The sequence below is a fragment of the Chionomys nivalis genome, chromosome 16 (genome assembly GCF_950005125.1).
Source record: "Chionomys nivalis chromosome 16, mChiNiv1.1, whole genome shotgun sequence".
Classification (NCBI taxonomy): Eukaryota; Metazoa; Chordata; class Mammalia; order Rodentia; family Cricetidae; genus Chionomys; species Chionomys nivalis.
Genome location: NC_080101.1, coordinates 24,468,407 through 24,480,399, shown reverse-complemented (window position 1 = coordinate 24,480,399; position 11,993 = coordinate 24,468,407). Strand labels below are relative to the sequence as shown.

Below are 11,993 nucleotides of genomic sequence, written 5' to 3'. Positions count from 1 at the left end.
AGGTTAAATATATAAAATTCTGTTTGGCTGTGGGCTGTGGGTTATATTTGCCGCCCTGCTTCACTTTTTCAGTAATAACTATTTGTCGAGAAAGAAGCCCAAATAAATCAAGAGTGCTGCATATTATTCAGCCAACCTAGGCTAGGAGTTAATACATGGGGACGTTTCGTGAGCTCCAAACCGCCAGAACCAAAATGAGGGTAAAGAGCCAGAACACACATTGAAAAGCTGGGACCGGCAAGAATTGTATTTTAATCTCATGCAACATCCAGTTGTCTCTGTACCAATTGCCGGCGCTTTAACCACTTGTAAGAGTCTTTTAGCCAAACTCTTTCTTTGCGTACATGATTGTGTTTCTGGAATTTCAAAATCTTGGGGGGGGGGAGGGGGCAGCGAGAATCCACCTATTACCTGTAACGTAAAATATTAAAAATAAGCAAGTCCGCAGACTAAAGGCTTAACTATGAAAAGCTATTTCTTCTAAGTTCATTGTCACAGACTAGCAAGTCACGAGTGGGAAATAACCAGTATTAGGAGGCAGGTATTTAAGAGGAAATTGTGGATTTTTGAGGAAATTGTGGGTTTTTTTCTTTTTAAAGTTAAAACTGATACTGTGTCCGCTATCAAGAGTCTTGTACATGAAATTTACGAAAGGCTTTTTTCTTTTAGGAGACACTGGTCCAGTCTAGCTGGAGAAACAAGTTTGAGTACCTTCGGGCAACATCTGCACGCTTTTAAAAATGAACCGAATAAAAGCTGCAGTTACCACTAGTCGGCGCTATTAATACGAGAGTCAAACTGAACAGTGGAAGGTATTTGTCCTCCAGAAAGACATGCTAGTCACTTGCTAATCATACCAAAAGTGTGTAATTACCAACTGTGCCAACTACTGAAACTCAAAGTAAACTTGGAGACACTAGACCTAGGAATCTGCCTTTAAAAACAACCTCAAGGGAGCTGGAGAGATGGCTCAGCATCCAGGTTAGATTTCGAGCACCCATGTTGGGCAGCTCACAACGGGCAGTAACTCCATTTCCACGGGATCTGATGCCTCTTCTGGCCTCCACGGGCACCTGCACATATGTGCACACACACACACAATATATATATATATATATTGGGAATGGTCACTCGTGACCTGAATCCCTGCACTGGGGAGGCAGAAGCAGGCTGATCTCTGTGAGTTGGAGGCCAGCCAGGGCCACACCCACACACAGTAAGTCTTCAGCTGTAGTTCCAGCATGCCCAAACTCCTTCCTGCCACAAGAAAAGGGCAGTACAAAGTGGAGCTCAGGTGGCTTCTTGGGGGAATTCTAATTCATGATCTCAGACCTCCAAACCAACAAGAAAACAGAAATAATTTGATTCACACTGGTGTCTGGGTAGAACTAAGAAAATAGTATAAATTTATAGGCAACGGTGGAGGGAAACAGGACAAGGGGCTGGCGGGATGGCTCAGTGGGTAAAGCACTTGCCATGCATGTCAGGGGCTAGAGTTTGGGTTGTCAGAACCCATGTAAATGCCGGGGAGGTGGATTGGCCTCCTGGAGCTGGAGACAAACAACCCCTGGAAGAAGCTGGCTAGCTCAAGTATGAACTCTGGGTCCAAGTGAGAGAGCCTACCTGAATATATATAAAATGGAGAGCCTGAAGAAGACAAACATCTGGTCTCACAGGCATGCCATGCATGGGCACCCATGAACCCACACACTTTCACTAGTACCCAAGAACACATACACACTTTTTATTTTTAAAGCAGACTGGGATGCTCAGTTGGAAGAGTGTTTGCCTGGTATGTACAAAGTCCTTGGTTTGAGCCCTAGCACTGCATGAAGCCATGCATGGGACACATGCTTCCGAGGTGAGTTTCTGGCCAGCCTGGACTCTATAAGACCCTGTCTTCAAAAAGACCAACGATAAAGAAAAGAAAAACCTGAGTGGTTAAGAACACTTGTTGCTCTTGTGGAATGCCTAGGTTCAATTCCCAACACCCACATGGACAGGTGTTAACTCCCCATAACTGCAGTTCTAAGGGATCTTGCAATCCTCCAAGTCTCCACTCCGGAGAGGTGAGCACTCCTCCCGTCTCCAGGTCCCATTTCTATGGCACCAGCACTGTTCTCTTTGGGGGAGCATGTTAATGCTACTTTAATACAGGTTTTAAGTATGGGGGTTAAAGAAAGAGAGGCACTCTCATAGAGAGGACAGCACAGCCAAGAGCCAGGCTGGAGGCTCCTCGGAGAGGAAGCTGCTGCACTCGCTGCTTTCTTTCGGAATGATTTGTTTTCTGTTTTGTTTCTCCACGAGACCAGATTAAACCCTAGTGAACAAAGATAGCCTGCCATTAGGTCCTTTACCACCTTCCCCGTTCCAGCACATATCAAGATGCTGTCTTGGCAACAGCTTAGCCTGCAAGTGATGATTCAATGTACATTTTTCACAAACTCATCTTTTAAAAAAATAGAAGTAGAAGGTCTAGATTCACACACAGAAGTAAATGATGTTTATAATTCCAAAATATTTTGCAAGAAATTCTAGAATAAGAATTGTTTAGATTAGCTCAGCGAGCCATGTAAAGCTTGAATAAAATTCTGAAATTATATCAATAACTGACAAAATTCACAAAAAACTATATACTTTCAAAATATTAAGTGTTCATATCAAATTGCTGTCTTCTCACAATTACCAAATATATGTTTCTTCTTAAAGGAAAATCAACTACTCACCCCTTCCTCTGCTCTTATTCATCCTCCCTCTACTATCTTCCCCCACATACATATTTACATCCTCAGACAGCACACACACTACACACGCGCACACACACACACACTATTGTCACTATTGTCTATGTGTTAGAGCCTTTGAAAGTTAATTCTATCTTTCAGATAAGATCTACATGGAGAAGCCGGGCGATGGTGGCACACGCCTTTAATCCCAGCACTCGGGAGGCAGAGGCAGGCGGATCTCTGTGAGTTCGAGACCAGCCTGGTCTACAGAGCTAGTTCCAGGACAGGCTCCAAAGCCACAGAGAAACCCTGTCTCAAAAAACCAAAAAAAAAAAAAAGATCTACATGGAAAAAACACAAGCTAAAACAGTAATGCAAATTGTAGCAATTGCTACAATGTTTCAGTAAAATTTTACAAGAGAAGATGTGTATGCTATATTCGGTTGGACTGCAACTTCATCGCTGAGTATTGTTAAAACAGAACATAGCTATCGGGGTCGTCTTCTGAACAGTTCTCTTGTGGACCCTGTGGACTTGATGGTATTTCTGGATCTTGATCTGCTTTGGCTTTTTCCTTCATTTCTGTAAAATCAAAACACAAAATAATAGATTCAATAAACAATTTTGGCAGAGCCTGTTACTTGGAAGAGGGAGACCATGCTACAGGCCTTGCATACACATTTTAGCTAGATTAGATAGCAAAATGTCATGTCACTTCACAGAGATGTGGGGTTTGTGGGGTTTTTTGTTTTTTTGTTTTGGAGATAGGGTTTCTGTGTGTAGCCCTAGCTGTGCTGGAACTCACTTTGTAGACCAGGCTGGTCTCGAGCTCACAGAGATCCGCCTGCCTCTGCCTCCCCAGTGCTGGGATTAAAGGTGTGCACCACCACCGTCCAATGGGATTCTTTTTTTAGAGAGAGCAGTATGTGCTGTTTTTGAAAGATTTATTTTTAAGTGTATTTGTGTGCCGGGTTCGTTTGTGTGCACCAGACATGTGCAGGAGTCCTTCAAGGCTAGAGAAAGGCATTAGACCTCCTGGAACTGGAATTACAGGCACTTGTAAAGTCACCATGGGTGCTAGAAGCCAAATTTGAGTCTTCTGCAAGAACAGTACATGCTCTTAACCACTAAGCCCTCTCTCCTCTAGGCCAAGGTGGATTTTGTTGGCTTGTTTTGTTTTACAGAGTCTAATTATGTAGCACCAGCTGTGTGGAACTCACTGTGTATGCTAACCTGGAACTCACGGAGATCCACCTGCCTCTGCCCCTTCAATGCTAGGATTAAAGGTGTGCACCAGCACCCCTAGCTCAGGATGCTGTGTTTAAAGAGAGGGAGGTGTGTCTCTATCCTCTCTCCCTTTCTCTCTCTCTCTCTCAGTGTGCGTGCATGTGTGTGAGTGTGTGTGTACGCGCACGCGTATGTGTGTGGCCTTTCTAGGGGTTGAGAAATGTCTGACTGTTTAAGAGGACTTGGGGCTCTTCCAGAGGACCAAGCAATAAAAACCAACCAGCACAGTTACATAGTAAGTACTAGCTCAGAAACCAAAAAAGAGCATTTTTTGCACATAATTAATCCTATTCCAGGTTTGTTTCTCTTACTATGGTTTCTCAAAATGGGTAAATAGAATTCCCAATTACTTAAATGTTTTGGAAATGTGCCAACAGAATATTGGTCACCTGAAAAATACCTTTTCCTTGAAAGGATTCAGTGATAGTCACAGCTCCCATTGAGATAACTAGCTACTGTCAGCAACAGCTTCCAATCACGAATCTAGAGGGAGTTGTTGCTATTCAAATATCCTACCTTGAGAGAAATGACAAGCACCATCACTGTCCTGGTAGGCATGAGGGTCCTGTCCTTGGGCCCCACCTGCTTCCTGGGTTTGTTCTGGAAGGCAGTCTTTAGGCCCATCCCTTTTCTCACAGGTCTTGATAGAGAGGTCTTCAGGCCCAGGCATTTCACGGCAGGCTTCAGGTGAATATTCTTCAGGCCCAAGTGAGTCTTGCATTGTTTCAGGAGAGGAAACTCTAGGCTCATTGAGTTTGTAGATCTCATGAGAAATGAATTCAGGTTCCGTTCCTCCTTGGCGTGTTTTTATAGAAACGTCTTCAAACGCACTGCGTTCTCGTGTTTCAGGAAAGCAGCCTCCAGTCACAGCCAAGCCCTGATTTGCTTGGCAAGCAGTTTTCTCTGGTGTGACTGATTTGGGGCATGCGTCAAGTGGGCAGCCTTCAGGCACATCTGATGGGGGGAGTGCTGCAGGAAAGCATCCTGGGCCAGCAGCATCTCCCAGTGTTGTCCAGGGAACAACGGCCGCCTCTTGATGTGTTTTAGGAGAGAGGACTTCAGGTCTGGCCACATCTTGGCACATTTTCAAAGTATGTTCTTGAAGCGCAGCTGTTTCCTGGCACATTTTAGGAGAGAGCGCCTCAGGTCCAGCCATATCTTGGGGTGCCTTGAAAGAATGGTTTTGGGGCACAGCTGTTTCCTGACACATTTTAGGAGAGAGCACCTCAGATCCAGCCATATCTTGGGGTGCCTTGAAAGAATGGTTTTGGGGCACAGCTGTTTCCTGGCACATTTTAGGAGAGAGCGCCTCAGGTCCAGCCATATCTTGGGGTGCCTTGAAAGAATGGTTTTGGGGCACAGCTGTTTCCTGGCACATTTTAGGAGAGAGCGCCCCAGGTCCAGCCATATCTTGGGGTGCCTTGAAAGAATGGTTTTGGGGCACAGCTGTTTCCTGGCACATTTTAGGAGAGAGCGCCTCGGGTCCAGCCATATCTTGGGGTGCCTTGAAGGAATGGTTTTGGGGCACAGCTGTTTCCTGGCACATTTTAGGAGAGAGCGCCTCGGGTCCAGCTGTATCTTGGGGTGCCTTGAAGGAATGGTTTTGGAGCACAGCTGTTTCCTGGCACATTTTAGGAGAGAGCACCTCAGGTCCAGCCATATCTTGGGGTACTTTTGAAGAATGGTCTTGGGGCACAGCTGTTTCCTGCCACATTTCAGGAGAGAGCACCTCGGGTTCAGCTGTGTCTTGGCACATTTTAGAAGAATGTTGAAGTACAGTCATTTCTTGGCACGTGCTAGGAAAGAGGTCTTCCGGTTTGGCCGTGTGTTTGTGTGCTTGAGAGTGGTTCTGTATTGCTCTCTCCTGGCGCACTTCAGCACAGTGTTGTGCAGGCACAGCTTCTGGGGAGCACACCACCAGTGTGGGGACTGCAGTCACCGGGCTTACAGGGCGCTCCGTTTCTTCCTCAGCAGGTATTTCCTGCACCCTTTGCTTTTCTGCCTGCACCTTTGTGCTTCTTTGTCTCGTTCGGCCTCTTGAATTTCCTTTTCCTGTGCTTTGACACTTGCGTTTTTTCTGTTCTCTGCAGAGTCACCAGAATGAATGTCAGCAACAGGGCTACAGGATTTAAATGGATGCTTCCAATACCCACCCCTGTCTTTGTGGCCTTGTTATATGACCTTAAACAAGCCCTTATTCTCCCCAGACCTTAGTCTCTGAGCTTGCAAAATGAACAGTCCTGAGAGTCCTCAGTGTTCATTTGCTCGGAAAGTGTCCATACAGGATTTTATGGTTTTAAAACTAGAGTGTGTGTGCATGTGTGTGTGTGCATGTGTATAATGTATAATGGAGGAGGGGGAGGGGAATGAGAGAGAACACTCAATCTTGGGGAGGTGGTTCTGAGGGTAAAGGGCTTAGCTGAACTCTATCTTCGGCACCCAGGTGAAAACAGAGTTTGTAATCTCAGAGCTGCAGAGGCAGAGATCCCTGGACCCTCCTGGCCAGCTAGTGGATCCTAATCGATAAGCTCCAGGCCAGTGAGAGACCCTGTCTCAAAGGCGGTGGATGGTGTTCCTGAAGATGACACTTCAGGTTGTCTGCCTACTTGCTCACACTTGCACGCACACGCACGCAGACACACACACACAAATACACATATGTGCATATACCTGTACATATGCATGCACTAGAGAGAGGGTGTTAACCTAACCTAAGAATATATGAAAAACCTATGGAAACTCACTGCTTGGTGAGCTAACTGAAGTCTTTATTAGGACTGAGGAGATGGCTCAGTATGTCCTGCAAAGCCTGCTGGCCTGCATTCATTTGCAGCATCCGTGTGGTGGGAGAAGAGAACTGACCTAGGATTCATGCAGCGGGAGGAGAGAACTGACTCCCCAAAGTTGTCCTCTGACTTCTGCATGCATGGATGCACCCACACCCTCACATACTAAATCAATAAAATATAACTTAAAATATAACTTTACAAAATTGAGCTTGGATGGAGAGATGGATCAATAGTTAAAAAGTATATACTATTCTGGCCAAGGACTCAAGTTTGTTTCCCACCATCCACATGGGGCGACTCACAACTGCATATAATGCCAGCTCCAGAGGGATCCCCTGGACCTCTGGCCTCTGGGTGCATCTGCTCTCACGTGCATGTGTGTGTGCACACGCACGTGCGCACACACACACAATTTTTAAATAATAATAAATTTTTAAAATATGAAGCCAAGCCAGTGAGATGGCTCAGTGGGGAAGGAACTTGCCATCAAACCCGATTCATCCCTAGGGCTTGCATGGTGGACATAACCAACTAGTGAAAGTTGTGTTCTGACTCTCTAATAAATTCTCTTTCTCTCTGATAAGTCATCGTCATCATCAAGGCCAGAGAGACAGTTCAGTGGAAAACACACAGATAAAATAAAATGTAAAGCTGGGTGTAGTGATGCACACCTTTAATCCCAGCACTTGGGAGGTAGAGGCAGGTGAATCTCTGTGGGTTCGAGGCCAACATGGTCTACAAAGTGAGTTCTAGGATAGTCAGGGCCACACAGAGAAACCCTGTCTCGAAAAAAAAAAGTAAAATAATAATAATAAAATTTATTTTAAAGATACAAAAATATCTGAGTGGCCTAAAGTTTAGTCCATGCTCCCTCGTGACAAGGGCAAGTCATTCATCCTCTCCATTTCTTGGCTGCCTTATAGGTAAGATGAGACAAATAATACCATAAGAATTACATACAACCTGGGTGAATGACTCACAAAGAGTATAAAATAGGACTATGGCATTACCATAGGAGCCATCTCTAGGCTTTCCTATGTCTCTGGCACTATCCTGCTGTATTTCCTTCAGGCCAGGAGGTAAAGGGTATTATCTCCATTGGGCAGGGGACAAAATTGAGGTGCAATGGGATGGTCTGTAAATTGCCCAAGGCCAGTGACTAGGAAGTTGGGACGTCAGGATGGTCATTTCTGCTTATCAGCTAGGTCCTCCCCACCTGCACTCTAATTTTAACGTGCATGGACGCTCTGCCTGCATGTCCATCTATACCGCGTGGGAGCAATGCTCTTGACGGCTGAACTGTCTCTCCAGCCCCTTGTTTTCATGTGTCAGTATATGTTCTCACTAAGCCATGTGAGGCCTAGAACTCACAGCTTCCAACCACCACTCTCTCGAGGGCTGGGGTTACTCATATGCACTACCAAGCAGGCCTTATGCACCTTTATTAAACACTAGCAGAACCAATAAAGTAGCAGGAGCTACCCTGGATGACCCAGCTTCAGTGGCTGGAGCCTGCCTCAGGAGACGGTGAAAACACAGAGAAAGACAACGGGAAGTTTCTGTGGCCGTGACTCTACTGCTGGGACATTGGGCAAGAGAGTAAACCCACTGGAGACTACATTAAAAACAGACAGAATAAAACACACAGGCACACCACCACCTGACGTAGGATGCTTGGGAAGATGGCGTAAGCAAGAGCATGGACATGCAACATGCACACTCATGCCCGCCTCAGGTAAGGAACTTACCCAAGGAGCCATTGCGACGTCTGCTTCTCCTGCACTTCAGCTTTCCTCTTCCTGAGCTGCTCTCTGTTCCTCAGACTCCAAGTTCCAATGACTTCTGCAGGGTGAGAAGGAAAGTTACTGGGGGCTGTGATGGTGACCCGCGGGGTGCTTCAGCAAGTATCCTGCCCCTGAAGCTTTGTTTATTTAGTTATTATTTGTAAGTCTTACTATTTCATGTCTATAGGTGTTTTGTCTGCATGTGTGTCTTCACCACGTGTATACCTGGTGCCTAAGGGGGCCAGAAGAGGGCATCAGATACCTTGGACCTGGCATTAAGGACAGTTAGGAAACATTTGAACCCAGCTCCTCTGGAAGATCAGCAAGTGCTCTTAAATGCTGAGTCATCTCTCCAGCCCCCTACAGATTTTTAGACCCCCTATTCTGAATTTTACCCTTGACTTTTGAGAATATGGAAGAGGTTTTTCTTTTCTTTTTTTTTTTTTTTTGAGGCAGGGTCTCACACTGCAGACCTGGCCTGGAACTTGCTGGGTAGACTAGGATGGCCTCAGACTCAGAGATCTGCCTGCCTCTGCCCCTGAGTGCTGGAAGAGGAGGCATGCAGCAACGCACACCCAGTGGAGCAGACATTTAGTGAGAATTTGAATGAGAAAAGCTTAGAGTCCTACACAGATGGTATTTGCTCAAAAGTGCACTATTGACCTACTGACTTTTGGTCATCTTTGACATAATAACCTATTTTCATTGTATTTCCTATTTGCATCCAGGCCATATATTAGACAAAGTAGTTATGATAGCATACTGTGATCCTATCTTTTATTAACCTAACTTAGATCAAAGATAGTTCCTTCACACAGTCTTCAACACTCTAATTTCCCTGTGACATGGTACTTAAGTTAGCTGACACATCTCTAGCCAGTCACTCCACTCACGGGAAACAAGCATATCACTACTTGTTTTTGTCCTTTTTATATCAAACTGTAATCATATCCAATTGATAGCTGAGCAATGGTGACACACGTCTTTAATCCCAGCTCTCAGGAGACAAAGGTAGGCGGGTCACTGAGTTCGATGTCAGCCTGGTCTACAAAGTGAGTTCAAAGTGGGTTCCAGACCAGCTTGGGCTACACAGAGAAACCTGTCAATAATCATAATCACCAACTGAAATAAGCATATTCACTCAGGAAAGGAATGGTAGACGGGGTGCATCCTGTCTAGAGGGATCTGGCACATCTGTGGGTGGCCTTGGATTCCCGATCCCAAGCCTCCAAAGTGCTCCACCACATCTATTCAACTTGTGCTTTTATTATTAGATTTTTGTCCTTAGGATTGTGTTTCTTAAAATTATTTGAGATACTCGGGGTACTATGAAAAGCAAATTCCAGGCTGGGATGATTGCCTCGGAAGCATAAGGACCACAGTTCATATCTCCAGTGCCCAAATGCACAGGTTAAGTGGGTCCGGTGGTTGGCCCGCAACCCTAGTTCATAGGGCCTGACACGGGGATTCCCAAAGCAAACAGGCTAAGTAGACAGGTCAAACTGGCAAGCTTGGGGTTCAGGTTTGTGATTCTAACTCAATAAATAAGATAGAGAATGATGAAGGAAAAAGACACTTGATGTCAACCTCTTGCCTAAACAACACACACAAACATACGGGTTCATATACATGCAAATATGCACTACACACACAAAGTTTGCAAGAACATTTTTTTAAAGAAGTCTATTACCAGCTGGGTGGTGGTGGCACACACCTTTAATCCCAGCACTTGGGAGGCAGAGGAAGGCAGAATGCTGTGAGTTCAAGGCCAGCCTGGTCTACAGAGTGAGTTCCAGGACAGGCTCCAAAGCTACACAGAGAAACCCTGTCTTGAAAAACCAAGGGGAAAAAAAAAAAAAAAAAAGAAGTCTATTCCTACCTAAATTTGAGAAAAAACTAGTAGGCCTTTGACACTAACCATCTCAGCCTGTGGCTGTCCAATATGCACTGGGAACTCCAAGAAATAAAGTGCCCTTGGATTAGGACACTTTTTGTTCTTAGACAAGAGTTCTTTCTTTCCCTCCCTCCCTCCCTTCTTCCCTCCCTCCCTCCATTCCTTTCTTTTCTTTTTTTTTCTGGTAGTGCTGGGAATTGAACCCAGGGCCTCACACATGCAAGGTAAGCATTATGCTACTGAGCTCCATCCCCAGCCCAGGGATTCTTGATGAGGAAAAATTATATTTTTACCCACTTCTAATTACATTTCCCTCTAAAGTGTGAATGTAAGTAAAAGCCACAGTGGTTTTAGCAGTGTGGCACTTTATCACTCAAATAAATGACAGAATTTTTTCCTACATGACACCACAATTCTTGCATGTAGTATCAGTGACCACTTGTGGGTATGGATCCGTTGGATGTGGTGTTATATTTATTAGCCCCTCTACTGTATACATGACTTCATGCATCTATAAATAAGCACATATATTGCAATATCACAATTTTAACAATGTTGATTACTCTCTTAGTACAATGATGTCTTTAATTTTTTTTTATTTTAAGGAAGGGTACATAGGTTCATCAGAAGCTACAAGTTTTCCAACTGTGCCCTTGAAAGTCCAGAGTTCCACAAAACATTGAAAAATCCTTCTTTAGAACAGACCATAAGATAAATTAGAAGGCAAAAGAGTGAGCAGCCAGCTAGACAAGGCCCTAGCGGAACTCCTGCTGCTATATCCTTCCAGATGTCCTGCCAGCCTGCTCTGCCACAGAACAGAAGGAATGTCCTGGGTACCTTCACTATCTTTCATTGAAGAGAATTTCTCACTAATTGTTTACTGCCCATTGTGCTTCTTTAGAGCCCGAGGTTCTTAGCACCAAAATGCAACTCAGCGGGTCACAGTCCATCTTCCCATGGATGTATCCCATGGGATATATGCTGTGTTATACCTAATCAATAAAGAGGAAAATAACATGTCCCCCGCAGCCACCACCTCTGCAGGTCTGTCATTACCTGGGACACGGGCTCTCCGTGGATGAGGTTCAGGTGTCTGGAGGAGCTTCAGGTGAGATTCATCCTTCCCCACGTCCATCTCGGCACACCACCTTCTTGGTATTCGCTCTGACTTCACCAGCGCCCTAAAAACTTTTTTTAAAATGTCAAAACTAACACTTAAAACACACACACACACACACACACTCAAGTTTGCTTGTCACTTCCCGCCTAAAAGTTTTATCTGGTTAGACCACAGCTGTGAGCAAATTCCACTCTTCTTTATCACACTGCACAGGTGTGAAGGGGGAAGTCGCTGGGCTGGCCCTGTCCTCCTGCAAGCTCCATATTTATCTAGGGAACCCCCTCTGGCACAGTCTGGTGTGTGCAGCCTCCTGCCCAGCAGCCATGTGGTTCCTTGTGCCAGCATATACCTGGTTTCCTTTTTAAGGCACCAGATGACTGGGGGTTGTGCACT

The 11,993-nt window shown here is 45.2% G+C and overlaps 1 protein-coding gene across 1 annotated transcript; it reads right to left on the bottom strand.

Annotated features, from left to right (window-relative positions):
- Window positions 1-3,073: 3,073 nt before the first annotated feature.
- On the bottom strand, window positions 3,074-11,674 carry Hemgn (hemogen). Its single transcript, XM_057790955.1, has 4 exons — window positions 11,537-11,674; window positions 8,551-8,644; window positions 4,530-6,097; window positions 3,074-3,308 (listed from the first exon to the last, which is right to left on the bottom strand). Exons 1-4 carry the CDS (start codon window positions 11,613-11,615, stop codon window positions 3,199-3,201), a joined length of 1,851 nt encoding a protein of 616 aa, XP_057646938.1. The 5' UTR covers window positions 11,616-11,674; the 3' UTR covers window positions 3,074-3,198.
- Between the last annotated feature and the right edge of the window lie 319 nt (window positions 11,675-11,993).